A 20198-nucleotide genomic window follows, 5' to 3' on the forward strand; every position below is an offset into this window, starting at 1 on the left:
AAATTGTAATATTCTGAAATAGTCAGGAATTATTTGGAACTTTAATGACAATAAAATGCATGAACATATGAAGTTTTTTTCTATCCATGCATTTTTACTTCTTGATGTGGGAAAATGTCTATTACAAAAAGATGGAGACACACCTTTGTAGAATGTTTTTAAAGGATCACAATGAAAATAAAATATCCATAAATGCACAACACCATTATGTTTTATAACCCAAATTATTTTTATTAAAAAAATTTGGAAGATTCTAAATTGATCCCAACTGGCTCCAACCAAGGTGCCTTCACAGCTCATCCCGAGGTGATGTGTTTAAATCCTGAGGAGACAAAGCAGAAGTGAAATGGAAATGAGTGGTTGGGTAAATATTTGAGATGACTCATTACAGGAAGTATTTGAAATTTCACCTCATCGTCACCATCCTTGTCGGCCTTAGTGCTGCTGTCGTCCTTTTGAAATTTGCCACTACCATCATCATCCTCATCATCATCACCATCCTGCTCATCACCATCATCACCACTGTCCTCACCATCATCCTGCCCATTAGTGTCCTCACCATCATCATCACCTTTATCCCCATCATCACCAGGTTCTTCTTCATCTGACACCTCAGGCAGCAATCCTCCATTGTCCAAGAACTTGGAGAAAGTGTGTATATCTGGATTTGCAGTATAGTCGATCGCCTGCAAGCATGAGAGGAGAATGTGTGGGCAAGATACAGTAAATGTATTAAGCTATTATTTAGGTGGTGGGGGAAAAAAAAAAATCAGTCTTTGAGTATATTAGGGCAGGAAACAGCCAAACACTTCACAAAGTATTTGCAGGTGTGTAGCCTCATACCTCTTTTCCATCCGTTGGATAATATTTAAAGGTGGGAAATCCTTGGATTTCAATACTTTCCACCTCATTTTCTGTGGCATCCATCTTGGATATGATGATGTTGTCGTGATCGGCATACTTTTTGCCCAGCTCTTCCCAAATGGGAGCCACGTTTTTGCAGTGTCCACACCACGGCGCATCTGCACACATAAACGTACAGTGACCGAACTGATTTAGGCAAGGCTACATTGTGTGGAACTCATTGTGAAACATTTTCTTGGGGACATGGGACAACAAAATGACCAAATACAGGAACAGAAGTGGACATCATGGCAGGCTCCACCAAGGACTATGTGTGTTTATTTATCTCTGTCCATCTGTCAACAGTATTACTGAAGATGTTTCAGCCATGTGGGCAGCATGCCTGCCTCATGGCAAGAAGGTTGTGGGCTCCCTTCCCACCTGGTCCTTTCTGTGTGGGGTTTGTATATTCTCCTCATGCTCCGGCTTCCTCCCATTTCCAAAGACATGCAGTTTAGATCAATTGGAAACTTTACATCGACTGTAGGTGTGAGTGAATGTGTTTGTCTTTCTGTATGTGGCCCTGTGATGGACTGGGGGCCTGTCCAGGGTGTGCCCCGCCTCTCTGGGATAGGCTCCAGCTTCCCTGTGATCCTTAATTGGAATAAACAGGTATAGAAAATGAATGTCAGTCATATGGCGAGTTGGAGTTGAACACATCACATTTATGCATTTACAAGATGCTTCGATCCAAAATGACAAACAATTAGAATCACATACTGATGGACGGTGCCATCCTATTCATTCAGTGATTTCATTCATTTTCTGCCATTTGTACCGGTCACAGTGGCACCAGACCAAGCTGCTTCCTATAATGGACCACGTCCTCTAATTCATCCAATAGAATCCCTCCAGTGTCTCCTGGTTCTTCCCTGGGGCCTCTTCCAAGTTGTCATGCCTGGAAGACCTAGGGAGATGACTAGGGGGCATCCTCACCAGATGCAAAAATGGACATTCCTCTGTATTTTAATCTGTTTTTGAAAAACAGATAAATTGATCTGAATATCTATATATGCATCCATTCATTCTTTTGGACCTTTCTTCAGTGACATTCCAGAAACCATCAGATGTTTCCAGTCTTTCATCATCATGTATTGTCTTTCAAGTGACCAAGTAGAGATTGATTAGATATTGTCTTGGATGCGGAAGGAGGAATAACTGCCCTGCCATGGTCATTATGAGGCTCTTTCTGCCACGTAGGGTTATCTCTGTTGTTGAGCTTCCTGTTTTCTAAAGTAGTCCATATTGCTGAAGGCTCTGATGAAAGATCAGACTGCAAAGCTCCTCCATTGTACCTCCAAAGAGACATGTTGCACTCCATCTGGCTTGCTGTCATTTGCCACCTTGCAACTCATATGATCTAGTACGACTTATGGCTCCACCACAACTTATTCAGTGGGACTGAACAACGGTAGAAAGGCTGTAGTGGTGATATACTTGGAGAACTTGAATTGCTGCTTAAGGTCCATTAATGGCTCACAATTGCTTGTTGAGGCCAGGATGCTTGCAAAAGTTCTTACTGATCTGGTTGACTACTACACACTGAATAATGTGATTGTCAACACTGAGGGGATAGGATTTTTGTTTGTTTTTTTTCTCAGCAAGACAAAGTTCTTACAGAGCCAGAAAGAAACCCTCTTGGATAATTAAAACTGTCAATGTGACTTCAGTCTTCAGTGTGAAAACCTTAACCCTTCAGATCTAACAGGAGTTGTTTTAACCTTCTGTGATGCACAATTTTGTGCAGGAAGGTGCATTAACTTACAGAGCATCACAAAGACATTTTTTGTTGGATCCAGTGCAACCTCATTAAAGTTCTTCCCCACCAGGACTTTGACTGGACCCTTATTCCAGTCTTCTGGAATCTCCTGAGTCTTGTAGTAGGGCTGCAGAAACACACCACAACAGTGATAGTTAGAATGCCAAACATTAATAACAAAAAATAGCAGTCTCACAAATCTGGGTCTATTGTAATTTTTGCTCTGTGACTTACTGTAAAATATGTTTGCGTGTGTTTGCTACACGTTACCTTGGCAGTGCCATCCAGCACGTCCTGGCATAATTGACGGATTGCATCTGCTGTTATATTCCCAGACTGGATGGCATATTTCTTCCCTGACTCCATTTTGAAGAGGCGCATATTGGGAATATCGGTCTCAGATATGCCGAAGTATTGCAGTACATTACTGTGGCCTGCTGCCACATCGATCACAATGAAGATAATCTAGGTCATGCACATACAGGAAAAGCACAAACATGGAATATAATGGATAAATTAATTAAGATGAAATCACTTGTGTGCATAACAAGCCCAAAAAGTTCCATCTTAGATTTTCAAAGATACTTCATGTGATTAATTTTTTCCACAGTGGTGCATAGTAAATGGACTGCATTTATATAGCTCTTTTCCATCTGCATCAGACACTTCACAAATCGCTTCACAAATAATGCCTCACATTCACCCCGATGTCAAGGTGCTGCCATACAAGGTACTCACTACACACCAGAAGCAACTAGGGGATTAAGGACCTTGCCCAAGGGCACTTGGTGATTTTCCTGTCAGACTGGGATTTGAACCAAGGATCCTCTGGTCTCAAGCTCAAAGCTTTAACTACTAGACCATCTGGAGACCATCCCTAGTGCATAGTGTATGATTAAATACAGTTGTATACAAATGTCTGGGCACCCCTGATCATTTTCATGATTTTTGTTTATAAATCATTGGTTGTCTGGATCAGAATTTCAGTTAAATATATTGTATAGCAGACAAACACACCGATATCTGAGAAGTGAAATTAAGTTTCTAGTATTTACAGAAAGTGTGCAATAATTATTTAAACATTATAATATAATAATAATATAATATAATATAACATTATAATATAATATTAGGCAGGTGCATAAATTTGGGCACCCTTGTGATTTTATTGATTTGAATACATTTAGTACTAATTATTGGAACACAAAATTGGTTTGGTAAGCAGGGTTGGGAGGGTTACTTTAAAAATGTATTCCAATACAGTTACTAGTTACCTGTTGAAAAATGTAGTAACGTAATCCAAGTACCATAATATTAAAGTAATGTAATTTGAATACTTTCAATTACTTCTGGATTACTCCAATATCAAATATGCTAATACAGACAAAATAAACTAAATATAAATAGTCTTGACCACATAGTACAGTTTATTAAGCAAAAATAAAACTGTTTCTTTTACATGGCATGCTCTGTTTTACTTCACATTATGAATTAAGAGCATCCACAATATTGTTTTAAACACACCCAGTGTTCACCTGCTAAATTTTCAACAAAAAATGCCAAACAAATGAAGGATAATGAAAACTCAGGCGGTGTGCGGATGAATTTGTAATTAAAAGTGGCTTGCAGAACAATATACAAAACAAAAAAAAAAGTCTGCTACTTGTTCAGTAAACATAAAATTATCTTACTTTAGTCTTTCACGTAGCATTCGCACCATGTTTAACATATCATCCCACTTATTGAACTTTCAAAATAAGAACAAAAGCATAATGAAAACCATTAAGTAAATACTGTCGGTAAGGAGGCGTGATCGCAATTTTATTTCCGGGCAAGTTAGTGATTTGTGTGCATAGAAGTTCAAGAAACAGGTGGAATATGCCGGAAAGCTGCGCATGTTGGCAAAGCCACAAACCGAGGAACAAGGGAGACAATATTTCCTTCCATAAGTAAGTGGTTTTGGTTCTTCTTGTCACTTTGTCTGTGATATTTAGATGATAAACAGCTGGATGTCTCCTGCCGTACCTGTGTCGCCCGATGACACGGACCATTAACTCTTCACTTATGTCTAGTTGATATTTTCCACTGCTAGACCAATGTCTAGTTAAAATACTTGTCGTTAGTGATTAAAATTGTTCAACAAGACAGGATTTTTTTTTGTAATTTACACCTTAAAATAATGAGATTATAATGGCCCGCGCTGTGCCGCTCACCGTCACACCCACACATAGAGATGTGTACCCACACCACTGACATCATGAATGAAACTCAGTCAGTAAAGGATAATTGTGTAAAAATATAATATATATATAAATGTATTGTAATGGTTTTAGGAGCCGCGCTGTGTTGAACACAGCAGCTGCAGCAGGACGCCTCAGCTCAGCAGCTTGAACAGCGCAGATCCGTGTAAGTTTCAACACTAATATTTGGGAATGTGTGTGTGTCCGAGTAATTTTAATACTTTCCTGACATAATTTAATGTCATTTCATTTTACTGGCTCAATATCCAGGTCAAAATGACATTTTAACACATATTTTGCGAGCATTTTTCTGACTGTGTTCAGTCGCGAATCTCCATTGAAAATGCATCAACATTCGGGAACTTCATCAATATTTTACCCGGTTAGGAGACGTCATGTCGCTGTCCATGAAGGGACGTTTTCGTTTCAAAGAAAAAAAAAATATTATATACAGATAATGTCATAAAATGCCTTAAAATTGTAATCCTGCAAACTAATCCCCATTTTTACTAAATATACCTGTAATCTGAATACGTATTTTTTCTGTAACTGTAGCAGAATAGTTACCTTTTTTTGTATTCTAATTACGTAACACCGTTACATGTATTCCGCTACTCCCCAAGCCTGTTGGTAAGCTCATTGACCCTTGATCTCCTTATACAGGTGAATCCAATCATGAGAAAGGGTATTTAAGGTGGCCATTTACAAATGTTTCCCCTCTTTGCAACATGGCACTTTGAGTGGCAACATGGAAGCCTCTAAACAACTCTTACGTGGCCTGAAAACAAAGATTGTTCAACATCATGGTTTAGGGGAAGGATACAAAAAGCTATCTCAGAGATTTCAGCTGTCAGTTTTCACTGTGAGGAACATAGTGAGGAAATGGAAGACCACAGGCACAGTACTAGTTAAGGCCCCAAGTGGCAGGCCAAGACAAATCTCTGATAAGCTGAAGCAAAGGATGGTGTGAACAGTCATAGTCAACCCACAGACCTGCTTCAAAGACCTACAACATGATCTTGCTGCAGATAGTGTCTCTGTGCATTGTTCAACTATACAGCGCACTTTGCACAAGGAGATGCTGTATGGGAGAGTAATGTAGAGGAAGCCTTTTCTGCATACACGCCACAAACAAGAGTTGCTTGAGGTATACTAAAGCACATTTGGACAAACCAGCTTCATTTTGGAATAAGGTGCTGTGGACTGATGAAACTAAAATTGAGTTATTTAAACATAACAAGGGGCAGTATGCATGGCTGAAAAAGAACACAGTATTCCAAGAAAAAAAAAACTTGCTACCAACAGTAAAATTTGGAGGTGGTTCCATCATGCTGTGTGGCTGTGTGGCCAGTGCAGGTACTAGGAATCTTGTTAAAGTTGAGGGTCACATGGATTCCACTCAATATCAGCAGATTCTTGAGAACAATGTTCATGAATCAGTGACAAAGTTGAAGTTGTGCCGGGGCTGGATCTTTGAACAAGACAACAACCCTAAACACTGCTCAAAATCTACTAAGGCATTCATGCAGAGAAACAAGCACAATGTTCTGGAATGGCCATCTCAGTCCCCAGACCTGAATATTGTTGAAAATCTGTGGTGTGATTTTAAGCGGGCTGTCCATGCTCGGAAACTAACAAACCTGAGATGTTTTGTAAAGAAGAATGATCCAAAATACCTTCAACCAGAATCCAGACTCTCATTGGAAGCTATAGGAAGCGTTTAGAGGCTGTTATTTTTGCAAAAAGAGGATCTACTAAATAATGATGTATTTTTTCTGTTGGGATGCCCAAATATATGCACAATTTTGTTTAAAGAATTATTGCACACTTTCTGTAAATCCTATAAACTTCATTTCACTTCTCAAATATCACTGTGTTTGTTTGCTATATGATATATTTAACTGAAATTGCTGATCCGAACAACCATTATTTCTAAAGGAAAATCATGGAAATAATCAGGGGTGCTCAAACTTTTGCATACAACTGTAAATACGACTTACTGTCATACATATAACTACATCCATCATGTAATTAATAGTGTCCTATCTCTTGTTTTGATTGTTGGAGGGTTATTAGAATTATTGAAAATCTAATGAACCAATTACAAAAGTTGGAGAAACCATTGGAATGTTCCTATAATTTAAACCATTATATCTTGTTGCAAAGCAGATTAAGATGTAAATATATGATATTTGTTACTTTTCATTTTTATAAATACTGTTTGTCTCATATATCCCATGTGTCATTTCCTTGTTTATACAAAACCACTGTTTCCCAATATGCTACAAAATAAAAGCATTTCTTTTGGAGAGTGGTGCTGCTCTGAAAACACTATGGTTTCTATGGATGTAACGATACACTATTCAATGCGATTCTGAGTTCAGACCATTTTCTGAAACAAAATAAGCTGCAGATAAATGACTAAAAAAAAAAAATCTATTTCTATAAACTGTGCGTGTGTGTGTCAGAGAGAGAGAGAGAGAGAGAGAGAGAGAGAGAGAGAGAGAGAGAGAGAGAGAGAGAGAGAGAGAATAGGAATTAATTTTTCTTCTCAAATGATTCGGATCTTCACATATTTATATCACTTTTTTAACAGATTCACACAATACATCTTTAGCCAAAGCAGTGGCTTTGAAAAATTCAAAGTGTAGTGTATTATTATTATTATTATTATTATTATTATTATTATTGGTAGTTGGTGGGGTTCTAATTCTTGAAGGTCTATAATTAGTTGTTCAGTATTTCTGGTTTGAAAAAAGATGAGGTGAGTGAAAACCAAACCTCCTAGTCAAATATATGGTTGATATATTTCTGTGTGAATTACTCTGTTCTGTCAGTCGCCTACTTTGACTCGCTGTGTCAGTGTTACCTTGCCCCTGAACTCCTTTGCAACAGCCCTGAATTCATCTAGCAGAGCTTTCTGATGTTCCACAATGGAATTGATAAACAGCAGATTGTGATTCCGGACGCTGGAAGTGAAAATCTTCTCTGCAATCTAATAAAAAAAAAACACACACACATTTGTTCTCACTTTTTGTTGTACTTAGACCTTTTAACTGTCCGTGTTTGTGAATTAACTTTACCTCTGAGGTGTATGTGATGACCAGCTCCAGACAGTTCACTTCAATGAACGAGGTCAGTTTATCTTTGTCCACCGTTCCATTTTCTGACAACGCAAAGTCCGCTCTGCCTTCATCAAACTCATGAACACATGCACACAGACATATACATCCATACATTATACTGTCAAATTACTACATGCCTAAAACATGCCATCTGTCCTGTAATCGGTTATCCTTTCTGAAATCAGCTATCTGTCCTGAAATCAGCGATCTTTTCTGAAACCAGCGATCTGTTATGAAATTGGTGATCTGTCCTGAAATTGACTACCTGTCCTGAAATTGACTACCTGTCCTGAAATCGACTACCTGTCCTGAAATCGACCATCTGTCCTGAAACCAGTGATCTCTTCTGAAACCAGCTATCTGTTGTGAAATTAGCTACCTGTCCTGAAACCAGCTACCTGTCCTGAAACCGGCTATCTGTCCTGAAACCGGCTATCTGCTGTGAAATCGGTGATCTGTTCTGAAATCAGCTACCTGTTCTGAAATCAGCTATCTGTTCTAAAATCGGTGATTCGTTCTGAAATCAGCTACCTGTTCTGAAATTGACTACCTGTCCTGAAATTGACTACCTGTCCTGAAATTGACTACCTGTCCTGAAATCGACTACCTGTCCTGAAATCGACCATCTGTCCTGAAACCAGTGATCTCTTCTGAAACCAGCTATCTGTTGTGAAATTAGCTACCTGTCCTGAAACCAGCTACCTGTCCTGAAACCGGCTATCTGTCCTGAAACCGGCTATCTGTCCTGAAACCGGCTATCTGCTGTGAAATCGGTGATCTGTTCTGAAATCAGCTACCTGTTCTGAAATCAGCTATCTGTTCTAAAATCGGTGATTCGTTCTGAAATCAGCTACCTGTTCTGAAATTGACTACCTGTTCTGAAATCAACGATCTGTCCTGAAATCAGCAATCTCTTCTGAAATCAGCTATCTGTTCTGAAATTGACTACCTGTTCTGAAATCAACGATCTGTCCTGAAATCAGCAATCTCTTCTGAAATCAGCTACCTGTTCTGAAATTGACTACCTGTTCTGAAATCAACGATCTGTCCTGAAATCAGCAATCTCTTCTGAAATCAGCTATCTGTTCTGAAATTGACTACCTGTTCTGAAATCAACGATCTGTCCTGAAATCAGCAATCTCTTCTGAAATCAGCTACCTGTTCTGAAATTGACTACCTGTTCTGAAATCAACGATCTGTCCTGAAATCAGCAATCTCTTCTGAAATCAGCTATCTGTTCTGAAATCGACTACCTGTTCTGAAATCGACTACCTGTCCTGAAATCGACTACCTGTCCTGAAATCGACTACCTGTCCTGAAATCGACTACCTGTCCTGAAATCGACTACCTGTCCTGAAATCGACTACCTGTCCTGAAATCTGCGATCTGTTCTGAAATTGGCAATCTGTTCTAAAATTGGCGATCTGTTCTGAAATCAGCTACCTGTTCTGAAACAAGTGATCTGTTCTGAAATCGACTGCTTGTTCTGAAATCAACAATCTGTCTTGAAATCAGCGATCTGTTCTGAAAACAGCCATCTGTTCTCAAATCAGTGATCTATTCATGCATTTTTGGCTACAAGGTCAGATGACGCACATGAGCTCTTTTAAATGCTCACATTCCTAATGATTATTATTATTATTATATGTTAATTTTATTATTGTTATCATTATCATTTCTCCATGTCTAGCTAAAGGGTCATTCCAGTCAGCACTTTAGACATTTCAGTGTTGGATGCGATTCTTTGCAGAGGTGTACACAGTTTGCATCACCAGCAATGCATATACAAATATTGCAAACATAAATAGGTTTGCTTTTAATATTTCATCACTATGTGGCTGCTCCTAATTTACTACTTAGGCCTCGGTCTTAAATTTAAACTTTCTGCCCTCAAGCAGCAACCTCACTCAACCACCAGGTGGCAATAAAAGCTAACCTCATCAGGATCTGTTGTGTCTCCCTTCATATCTCCCCATCAGCATTAATGTGTGTTTATACCTTTTTAAAAAGCACCACAGAGTTGGGTTTGACATCGTACTTTTCAAAAACCTCAGAACTCGATGTGATAGCAAACTCTGCTTCAGTCACGTCCATGACGACCTTATTGAAGGCCTTGGCTGCTTCACTGTCCAGACTCTGGTGGGCAGAATAATAACACAATGCAGTACAGTAACTACAGATATACAACATTTGAATAGTCATACTGTATTTTTTTTAATAATAGACATACCTCAAAGAATCCTACAACACTGATATTATGGGCATTATTGAATTGTTCTGCAGCATCTGAAGAATCCAGGATTGTAGCACCGGGGCCGGTACGACGCTTCAACCACCTGATGAGACTTTCTGCTGACCTTTTTCCTGAACAACACATTAATCATGTCAGAGATATTTAATGTTGTCCAACAGCAGCGTGCCAAGACTCACTTGTTAAAAAAAAAAAAAAAAAAGATTGGAATAATAATGAAATAAGTGTGCTTGAAACTTTAATAAAATAAAATCGGTTTTATTAACGTTTCATCAACCTTTAAAACACTGCTAAATATGTAATATGTTTGAATTCAAATAAATACATAAATACATCAAATGTGTGACCGCTACCTTTTCAAAAATACATTTTGAAGTGGTAAATTAACATAATTTACATGGTCCTTTGCAGTCTATAAGAAAATTGTGGTGTTTTATATAATCATTTAATATTACATAAAACACTGTTCCATTATTAAAGGAACTGGTTTCAATAGGCCAGTTTAAACGTTTGCTCAAAGGTTTGGAAATGAAAGCCATGGTTTGTAAATGTTTTTAAATATTCTTATGAAATAGTTATGAAATTGTTTGTAATATTCTGAATTATTTTGATCTGTGCCACTGTTTTGGTCAGGACTCCCTTGAAAACAAGATTGGTAATCTCAATGGGACTTTCTTGGTTAAATAAAGGTTAGAGATTATCATTAACAATAATAATAATAATAATATGCAAGAGTTGTTACTTGATAATCAGTTCATTTCATTAATGAAGCAAAAACTCACCTCTTTGTTTTTTTGTTTGTAAGACTGAGATTTGGACATGCTTGACACTTTCACCACTTACAGACAAACTGTTCATGACTGACTTTAGGACGTCATTGAAAACCTGGATCATAATCTTGATCCAGGACAGTCACCATCCCATACTCTCCAACTCCTCACTCAGATTCTCAGCATCTGCAATCTGGGCATCCATATATTCTGCATGTCCATAGAGTCAAAGTTGGTTGATGTTGCCTCACCAACAGAGGTCCCCAAGTTATTGGACTCCATGACTTTACCCAACACCCAGTCCATGCAAGCACTGGACAGAGTATAAGCCAAAACATATTCCTGACAAAAGCCAGAATTCATTAGGAAGACGCCATCTCCACTACACAAGGCCAACTCTGATGTCCAGCAAGATACTGAGGAGCAAATTCTCATCTTGGTCAACATCTTGGTCTCCCAAATCAAACACATTTGAAAAATCAACATAGGTTGCAAAGAGCAACATTCATGTTTCCATTTGATGAGAACTCAAAATGCTAGAATGCTGTTGATGGTATGAAACCAATAAGAAGGAAGCAGTGGCCATTGAATGCTTTAAAAATGTACCCCGCACAGAGGACAGGGTACTAATCCCATTCAAATGTCCTTTCCTTTCCAAAGCAGGATGACACATCCTTTCCTTCAGTCTATTGGGATGATACCTGTTTCCCAAATGGTGGCAAAGAGTGCTTGCAACACTAGGAGGACATCTCTACCCACAAGAAGGGGTTCACCTCAGATCCCACAAACCCCTACAGATTTACCTGCCTTCAGCAGCAGCAGTTTCCAGTCTCACTGTTTAAGATGTCCAACATTCTGACAAGAGTATCACCTTCATCTATTTACTCAAAGTAGCCGACCCAACAGGACCGTACAGCAACATCATTAGACAAGAGCGTGACTATCAGAGTGGAGGAATGTAGCGCTTCAATTTCTATGTAAACAGTAGACCACACCTGTCGCCTGTTCACAGATTCCTCGTCTACCCTCAGTGCCATCACGGCCCTCTTTCTCAGCTGCCTATATGATCTGAAACGAGGCTCTTCTGAGATCCCCATTTCTCTAATAAAAGAGACAGAAAATTACTGATGACCGACTGGAATTTGGGGGAACCACTTCTCTGGTTTAGAAACTCACCTCTTTTCCCTTACTGGATGTAGGAAAAAGAAGATGCTAGCCTTCTGCATAAACATATAACGTGGTTTTCATTCATTCAGTGGTTCAGTCGTCCAGCTGTGGGTTGGATGCCATGATTTTGCATTTCTTGTCTTTCTGACGCCTGATTCTGTTTTTTTCTCTCTGTTTAAGGTGCAGCTCCATCCAGAGATGGGTGTGGTATTTGTGCTGGAGACGCTTCTGTCCTGTGCACCAACAGCATTTCCTGTATATTCATTTTATGAATTGTTCTGTAATTTGTGTCTGTAGCATGGCCCAAGCAGAAGGTCACCCCTTTGAGTCTGGTCTGCTTGAGGTTTCTTCCTCAGAGAGAGTTTTTCCTTACCACTGCTACTCTGGGGGTTAGTGAGGGTAGACCTTACTTGTGTGAAGCGCCTTGAGGCAACTCTGTTGTGATTTGGCACCATATCAATGAAAATAAATTGAAATTGAAATTCTCCAGACATCACAATGTCTGAAGAATCACCACGTTAATGGCCTGTGGGCATTTTTGTGTATAATGTGAATAAATGATGGTGTTCTTGATCTACGTCTTCCTCTCACTTATCCTTCCAGTGGTGCTCATTGTATTGAGTTTTGAGGAATAACGTGACCAAAATATTTCAATTTTTTTATTGGTATGATGTTAAACTCTTTAATTTTGTTGATATTATTAATCTTCTTAGTACATGATATTTTTACCATTCTCAAGTATGTCCATAATTGGAATGCTGATAACCGTTCGTACATGTTATTTGTTCACTGTCCATGTCTCTGCTCCATACATTAGTGCTGCTGACCACATAACAGTGAGTTTCCTACATTTCCTGGTTTCTAGGGGCATCTTCCTTGATGTTAGCACTTTATTCATCTTAAAGAAAGTTGTTTTAGAGATTGAGATTCTTCGCTTTATCGCTTCTTCACATCTTCCATCAATATACGGTTATAGACCATAATCTGGTTTGACACTGTGGCAAATGGCAAAAGTTGAAAAGTAAATTAAGGCAAAAAAAGGGGGGGTACTGTGCAAATACACCAGGCCAAAAACCTGCACAACAGACGAACTAATCAAACAGTTTAAGGCAAGTTAAAGAAGGAATACAGGTTTAAAAGAAAACAGGCAAAGAGAAGCACAAATACTGGGCTCCAGTCGGTGTCACACATACTGAAGTACTGCAAAGCGACAGTCTGTCAACTGTGTTGATTTTAAAAGATAAAACTGTAGAAATTGCAGAAACACTTAAAAAAAAAAAAAAAAAAAAAAAAAAAAGCTTGATATAACTATATCAACCTTTCTGTGCATGTGCATTTGCACATTTGGTTTATACAGAATACAACTTCAGTGCTCACAAGGCCAGAACAGAACAGAAATTTTGCAGGAGTGTTTGCATTACTTCTACATTCTGTTGTCTTCTTAAATGTTTCTGCACAAATGGACACCTGCAAGTTAGCATGTTTCAGTTCTGTTGCACCCCCTAATGGATGGATGGATGTATTGATAGTTCGCAGAAAACTGTCAACTTTATATGTAAATATCTGAACGTAATGCTGTACTGTATGTTTGACACTTAGGACCCATCTGATCGTTACCGGTGTAGGTGATGGGATTCTTGCGGTCTGCGTTGAGGAACAGAAACAGGGTGGGATACCCCTTGATATTGAACTCCAGAGACAGCTCCTTCTCCTCTTCACCGTCCACTTTGGCCAATCGAATCGCTGACTTCTCCTGCTTCAACTTCTCAGCAGCGTCTGAATAGTTTGGCTCAAACTCTCTGCAGTGTTGGCACCATGGAGCATCTGTATACACACACACAAAACTGTTTTTAAAAAGGACTAAAGGCATGTCAAAGTCCAACTACCTTCTTTTTTTTTTTCCTTTCTGATCTGTGTGTTCAGGAGTGGGAGAGTTGCCCCGAGAAAACATCTGTGCACATGCATTTGCACATTTGGTTTATCCAGAATACGCCTTCAGTGCTCACAAGGCCAGAACAGAAGCACTGAGAATTTTTGCACAAGTTTTTGCATTACTTCTACATTCTATTGTCTTCTTTGAGTAAATTTAAATAAGAGCATGATATATTGCTGATTACAGCACAGTGTCACGTAACATATGTTGTTCAAACTGATTGTACTTTATGTATAATTTACCACTTACAGAATTCCACCATTAAAATCTGATTCTCCTTCAGAGCTCTGTCAAAGTTGATTTTGTGGAGAACCAACACATCCTGCTCCTCTTCTATGTCTGTTGTTTTCTCTTTCTTTGGCATCTCGATTTCCTCCTCCTCAGAAATTATTTCCATCTCCTCCGGTATCCCGTTTATTTCTGTGGGCAGCTCCTTTTTAATTTTTTCCATCACTTCTTCCTTTATCTCTTCCTCTGTTTTGTTGGCCTGAGAGCAGGAGGCCCACAGCAGAAGCAGGCCCAGCAGAGTTGCAAGCAAAGTCGTGCGTGTCGTCATCTCTGTTCCACGGTTCCACCGACGCCAGCTGCTCTGATACCTCCGCTCAGGTGAGGAGGGGGAGTCCACAGTATGCGGGACACACAGTTTGTACCTTTATGAGTTTAAGATAGATAGTGTGTCAAAATTCTACTGGCCTTCCCACTCATCCAATCACACGCTGTGCCTGCAGGGGCTCTCTGCAGAATCAACCAATCAAACAGTGCCCTGTAGATTCACAATCAACTGAAAATTGCTCTTGAGGCTTCAGGCCTCCTAATTCGTTTTTTTTTTTTTTTTTTGTTCTCCTGGTTCATCGTTTCCTCGGTGACATTCTCTCCTCACTCTGCCACTCCTTTCTCTCCTCAGCAGAACCACCTTTAATGTACCGAAAAGCAGCCATGGTGCTACATTAACATGGATTTTGACCTTTCTGGTCTCCATGGTGGGTTATCTTGTCTTGCCATTTTCTGAAAAACACAGCAACGTTTCACCATCGGTTTTTACTCAGAGGACACAACATAAGTACCAAATGCAAAGGTTGCTTTGAAATAAGTAACTCGTGATTTTTTGAGCAGAAGTGGGAACACATTTGACTCAGTGGTGTCAGGTAGCACTCGTCCTGATGAGGTGGACAAGTGGGGATGAGTTAATCCTTGCCAGAACAGATAGTCCGGGTCATCAAAAAAATAAAATAAAGACTGGACCCTAAAACTTTAGATTAACTTTATTTTAATGTCCTCTAAATTATGTTTCAGCTGAAACAGGTGTTGGACGTAGTTGGTGTCGTGCATCACTGCATCTCTCAGTGTTGGAAGCCTGTGTCAAAGAAAATAATAATAATTTTAAAAACTGTTTTTATATCAAAAGTGCAGCACTTTTTGTGGTATATCTTACCATATCCACAGTTTTCAACCAACACCTGAAAGAATATGGGCTCAATCCTGGAAGTCAATTAATTTGTTTCAAATACATGTCATTTGAAACGTGACAGAGACTGTAGACGTGTGACATTATGTTCAGCCGCTATTTTAGCTGAAAAATAAATTGGAGGCCGTTAGAATGAAACTTAACTAAAGTTTTAGGGCTCAGCCCTTTTTCTTCTTCTTTCCTCTGGGTTGGGTGTTTAAAACACAGGTTGCAAGATTTTAGTAATTGTGTTTTTTCAATGTTTTGGTCAATTTCTATATATATATATACATATATATATATATATATATATATATATATATATATATATATAAAGCCAAGTGCCCTTTTTGTGTGTGTGTGTGTGTGTATATAAAACTTTGATCATGGAGAAACTGGGGAGAGCTGACATTTGCTGTTTGGTATGCTTATGTAGTTTTGGTCAAGGATGAATGCCACCAAAATGGAACATTGATAGGACTAATATTTTTGGGGAAACTAAGGATAACAGTGAAGAATGGACGTTAATTGCATTCTGGACTCACACTTCATTCCAACTCTAATTAATAATCATAATTTATTACCACCCTTGAAAAATGTCAGCTACCTATTTTACAAACACTACCCAATCTAAAGCCCATGGATCCCCATGGATCACTAGTTCATTAATAAGATTGTTCAATTTTTAACTGGTATAAAAAAAAAAATTGGTATGTACCTAATTTCCCAACTTTAAATTCAGTGCGGTCAGCTTTGCTCTGGGGCCTTATGTTACATGAAAGCTATCCATGGTGCATTACTTGAGTTTTTAATTACTCCTTTGTAGTAGCAGATGTATTTTATACATGCTATATCAAATATTTTGATAGCTGAAGTTAGTAGTTTCTTAGCACACTAGTATTGGCTCATCAATTGTAACACACACAAACTAACCAATAGTATGTTCATTCAGGGCAGAGGGTAGTCCACAAATCAAGGGGTGTTGGTTCAATTACCGAGTGTTGATGTGTAGCAAGATGCACACCCCCCCCCCCCCCTTCCCGAACCAAAATTGCTCATCCTTGGGGTACAGTGTTTGAAGAATATATACTCAACAAAAATATAAATCTAACACTTTATTTTGTTAAAATTTTTCATGCATTGAAGTGAAAGCTTTAAGATTTCTTCTATGTTTCTTCTGTGATTTTAACAAATTGTACAAAAGCCTTATTTCTTACAAACTATATTCTCAAATTTGTTAAACTCTGTATTGGTTAACACTTTCCCTTTGCAAAGATAATCCATCCACCTGGCAGGTGTGATTATTGGTTTGATCACGATAAAAAGAAACTCTAAAATGTACAGTTTCATCACACAACACAATGCCACAAATATATATTAAGATGGAACATGCAACTGGCATGCTGATTGCAGGATGCCCACCACAACTGTTGCCCGTAAATTGAATGCTCATACCGTAAGCCACATCCAATGTTTGCAACCAGTTTACCAAAGATGTCTAACCACAGCAGGGTAGGACTGCCACATCTGGCTTCTTCAACTAATAATTTTTTTTTTATTTAACAAACTGCACATTTTAAAGTGGCCTTTTATTGTGACCAGCCCAAGGCACATCTGTGCAATAATCATGCTGTTTAATCAGCATTTTGATATGCCACAACTCCCAGGTGGATGAACTATCTAATCAATGATGAAGTGCTCACTAAATTATAGATCTTTCACTTCAGTGCATGAAAATAATTTTAACAAAAGCAACTGTTACGATTATATTTTTGTTGAGTATATATTGCCTATCTAATTGAACATTTCACTTTTGGTTATTGATGGTTTAATGTAACTATATATCTGCACTATAGTAAAATATTAAAAGTTTACAGTCTCACCAAAACTGTTCAAACTGCTTTTACGCAAGATCTGACCTGAAGGAAAAAAAACATGTGAACAACATATACTAGTGGTTTCCTGGATTTTTTTTATTAAGAGTTTTCCATGCATGTATCACAGCTTAAAGAACATGAAGTCTCTTCTTATTATGTGCTGTCATTGTCACGATGTTCCGTGCTGCATGTGCATGCTCTCCATCAGCGTGTGACCATGTTCTGGGTTTGGATCCCAGTTTGCCAGCAGGTCACTGAAGTCGGGTTGTGTATTGTCAAGTGCATGCATGTTGGACTGTTGGAGGCTGTCATAGTGCACAGGTGTGTCTGTGTGCATGTTGTCCTGTGAAGGAGTGTCACTGGTTGTTTGTGTGACATCAGCTGTGTTACTGAAATTCTCTAGAGAACAGCAGGACATTGGTTCAGTCCAAAAACTGAGCGGGAGATGGCGCTTCATCATTGGCTGGCTGCGGCCTTGACTCGGTCCAAACAGTTCAGCCAGTGGTCCCAGATCACTGTTGCCCTTAGCAACTCCAGGTACGTCAGCTTCTTCACCACGAGTGACACCAGTATCTTTCTGCTCATCTGCTCTCACGATTCTCAGCAGGTCGTCATAGTAGCGCAGACATCCACTGGTTCTCACAGACACGGAGTCATTATAAATGTCACCTCCTTCCTGGTCGCTGTGACAGCGACCAAAATAACGCTGAACGTCACGACTGATGAGGTCAGCAAAGGTCAGCAGCTGCCTGGTTACATCCACAGTGTAGTGAGCAGGCTGCAGGAAAACCTCCTCCAAACTGTCCTCTTCTTCGTGAGCTTCAGATGCAACATCATCTTCATCCTCCACTTCTCTTTCATCCTCATCTTCAGTCTCCTTTGTTGTTTCCTTTATTTCCTGCTCCTCCACATCATCTGTGCATGGAGACTGGTGGAAAATCATGGGGAAGTAGCCTGGAGATGAGGTTTGAACAAAGAAATTCCTGATGATTCCTGCAGCCATTGTGGTGTGCCAACACTGTAGAAATTAGTAGATTAGTGGGGAAAAGGTGAAAAACTAAGAAGGAAAAGGTCCATTTACAGCACAACATAAAAAAATTGAAGTTGCATTACCTAAAGAGCAGGGATTGGTGTATGGAGGTGATCAGTGGGTCCGACAGCAGGTCTGATCTCTGTGTGATCCTGCACACTGATGTGCATGTCTGTGCACATATCCAACACCAGTCTGGTCGGCCTGTTTATATACCTGACGATACAACTGCATGTGTGTAGCTGCTAGAGCAAATATTTGCATACCGGATTGGTCAAACACACAGAGTTTACTTTATTGCTCGGCAACCAGGGAGGGGGCCGGGGATTAATGGATCCTCTGCTAGGGGAGGATGGAGAGTTGTGACACACACAAACATCATTGTGTTTTTCCGTCCCTGTTATCTGGCTAGTTAAGATAAAAGTGCATGAAATCAAATTACATGCCGTTTTGACTTCTAAAGGGGAACACTCTGAACCGACATCAGCTCACTGCCCGTTACCGGCCGAGTCCATTAAAGCTCTCCTCAAGATATGACACATCACAAAGGACGGAACTGAAACACAAACACGCAATATGTTAATCCGCAGGATTCATCCAGGTCAGGCTTCTTAACAGTCGGAACTCGTAAGCTGAACCAAAACCCCTGAAGGCCTTTTGGAAGCCTGTTTTACAGAACAAAACTTGGAAAACAGTTGTTCACATGTCCAATAATGACACTTTTGAGAAGGACAGCACTTCATAAAGCAGCCCAGCAGGCATATCCCTGGTGATAGGACATGTCAGTGGTTAAAAAAAAAAAAAAAAAAAAAAAAAAGGTAATTTAACATTAATCCATTTTCAAAAAGCTTCACAGCATTGGAGCTGCGATTTTTCATAGAATAAACAGAGCATATATATATATATATATATATATATATATATATATATATATATATATATATATATATATATATATATATATACGAGGTCTGTTAGAAAAGTATCCGACCTTATTATTTTTTTCAAAAACCATATGGATTTGAATCACGTGTGATTGCGTCAGCCAAGCTTGAACCCTCGTGCGCATGCGTGAGTTTTTTCATGCCTGTCGGTTGCTTCATTCGCCTGTGAGCAGGCTTTGAGTGAGGTGTGGTCCACCCCTCTTGTCTATTTTTTATTGCTAATAAATGTCTGAACAATTTGGATCTTTGCTGCATCAATTTTTTTCCAGAAACTGTAAGAGACCTCCAGGTGGACACCGTTTGAAAAATTAATATGGCTTTCAGGGACGATTTTATGGGGATTAAACAGATTAAGGGGTGTTACTGCCCCTTTAAGGACGGCCCACAACTGCTGAGAGCGCCGCACGCTCCCAGCGCCGATGGACAGGCTGACACCCCACTGGAACAACCAGATCATTTCCAACGTGAAAGCTTTGTTGATCCGGGACCTCGTCTGACTTTCACAAAAAGGCAGAAGATGTGGATATCAGCACTTTTTCCGGCACATTCCACCGTTACAGGAGTTTTTTTTCATGGAAAAAGAAGCCGAGGGACGCGCCACAGAGCCGTTCATTACGCTGGACAAAACCACCTCGGTGTTGGTCTCACAGGACGGCTTAAAGGTGGATTTCAGACGGATTCCGGTTGCTTTCCAGTTGTGTGAATATCCGATTGTGATTGTGTATGAGCTGGACATGCCAGAACATGTCCTGTGA

At 39.4% G+C, this 20198-nt stretch overlaps 2 protein-coding genes across 3 annotated transcripts; both read right to left on the reverse strand.

The window, feature by feature from the left end:
* Positions 1–205: 205 nt before the first annotated feature.
* pdia2 (protein disulfide isomerase family A, member 2) lies at positions 206–14784 on the reverse strand. Of its 2 annotated transcripts, XM_034188078.1 has the most exons (12): positions 14398–14784; positions 13833–14039; positions 10258–10391; positions 10026–10163; positions 7986–8102; positions 7772–7897; positions 2933–3127; positions 2669–2789; positions 844–1022; positions 558–686; positions 411–500; positions 206–322 (listed from the first exon to the last, which is right to left on the reverse strand). In XM_034188078.1, exons 1-12 carry the CDS (start codon positions 14702–14704, stop codon positions 290–292), a joined length of 1776 nt encoding a protein of 591 aa, XP_034043969.1. In that variant the 5' UTR covers positions 14705–14784; the 3' UTR covers positions 206–289. The 2 variants fall into 2 exon arrangements, with proteins under 2 accessions (XP_034043969.1, XP_034043968.1); XM_034188077.1 differs by having other exon boundaries at positions 411–686.
* A 2854-nt stretch (positions 14785–17638) lies between these two features.
* LOC117525840 (protein PERCC1) lies at positions 17639–18472 on the reverse strand. Its single transcript, XM_034187768.1, has one exon. The coding sequence runs from the start codon at positions 18470–18472 to the stop codon at positions 17639–17641; it is 834 nt and encodes a 277-aa protein (XP_034043659.1).
* Positions 18473–20198: the final 1726 nt, after the last annotated feature.

This window comes from Thalassophryne amazonica, chromosome 15, assembly GCF_902500255.1.
Source record: "Thalassophryne amazonica chromosome 15, fThaAma1.1, whole genome shotgun sequence".
Lineage (NCBI taxonomy): Eukaryota > Metazoa > Chordata > Actinopteri > Batrachoidiformes > Batrachoididae > Thalassophryne > Thalassophryne amazonica.

Excerpts from the sequence above, each read along its gene's own strand:
- pdia2 (XM_034188077.1), bottom strand. The coding sequence starts at position 14,704 with ATGACGACACGCACGACTTTGCTTGCAACTCTGCTGGGCCTGCTTCTG. Across the intron at positions 14,040-14,397 it reads GATTTTAATGGTGGAATTCT|ATGCTCCATGGTGCCAACAC; the intron begins GTAAGTGGTAAA and ends GTGTGTATACAG. Across the intron at positions 7,898-7,985 it reads TCATCACATACACCTCAGAG|ATTGCAGAGAAGATTTTCAC; the intron begins GTAAAGTTAATT and ends TTTTTTTATTAG.
- LOC117525840 (XM_034187768.1), bottom strand. The coding sequence starts at position 18,472 with ATGGCTGCAGGAATCATCAGGAATTTCTTTGTTCAAACCTCATCTCCA.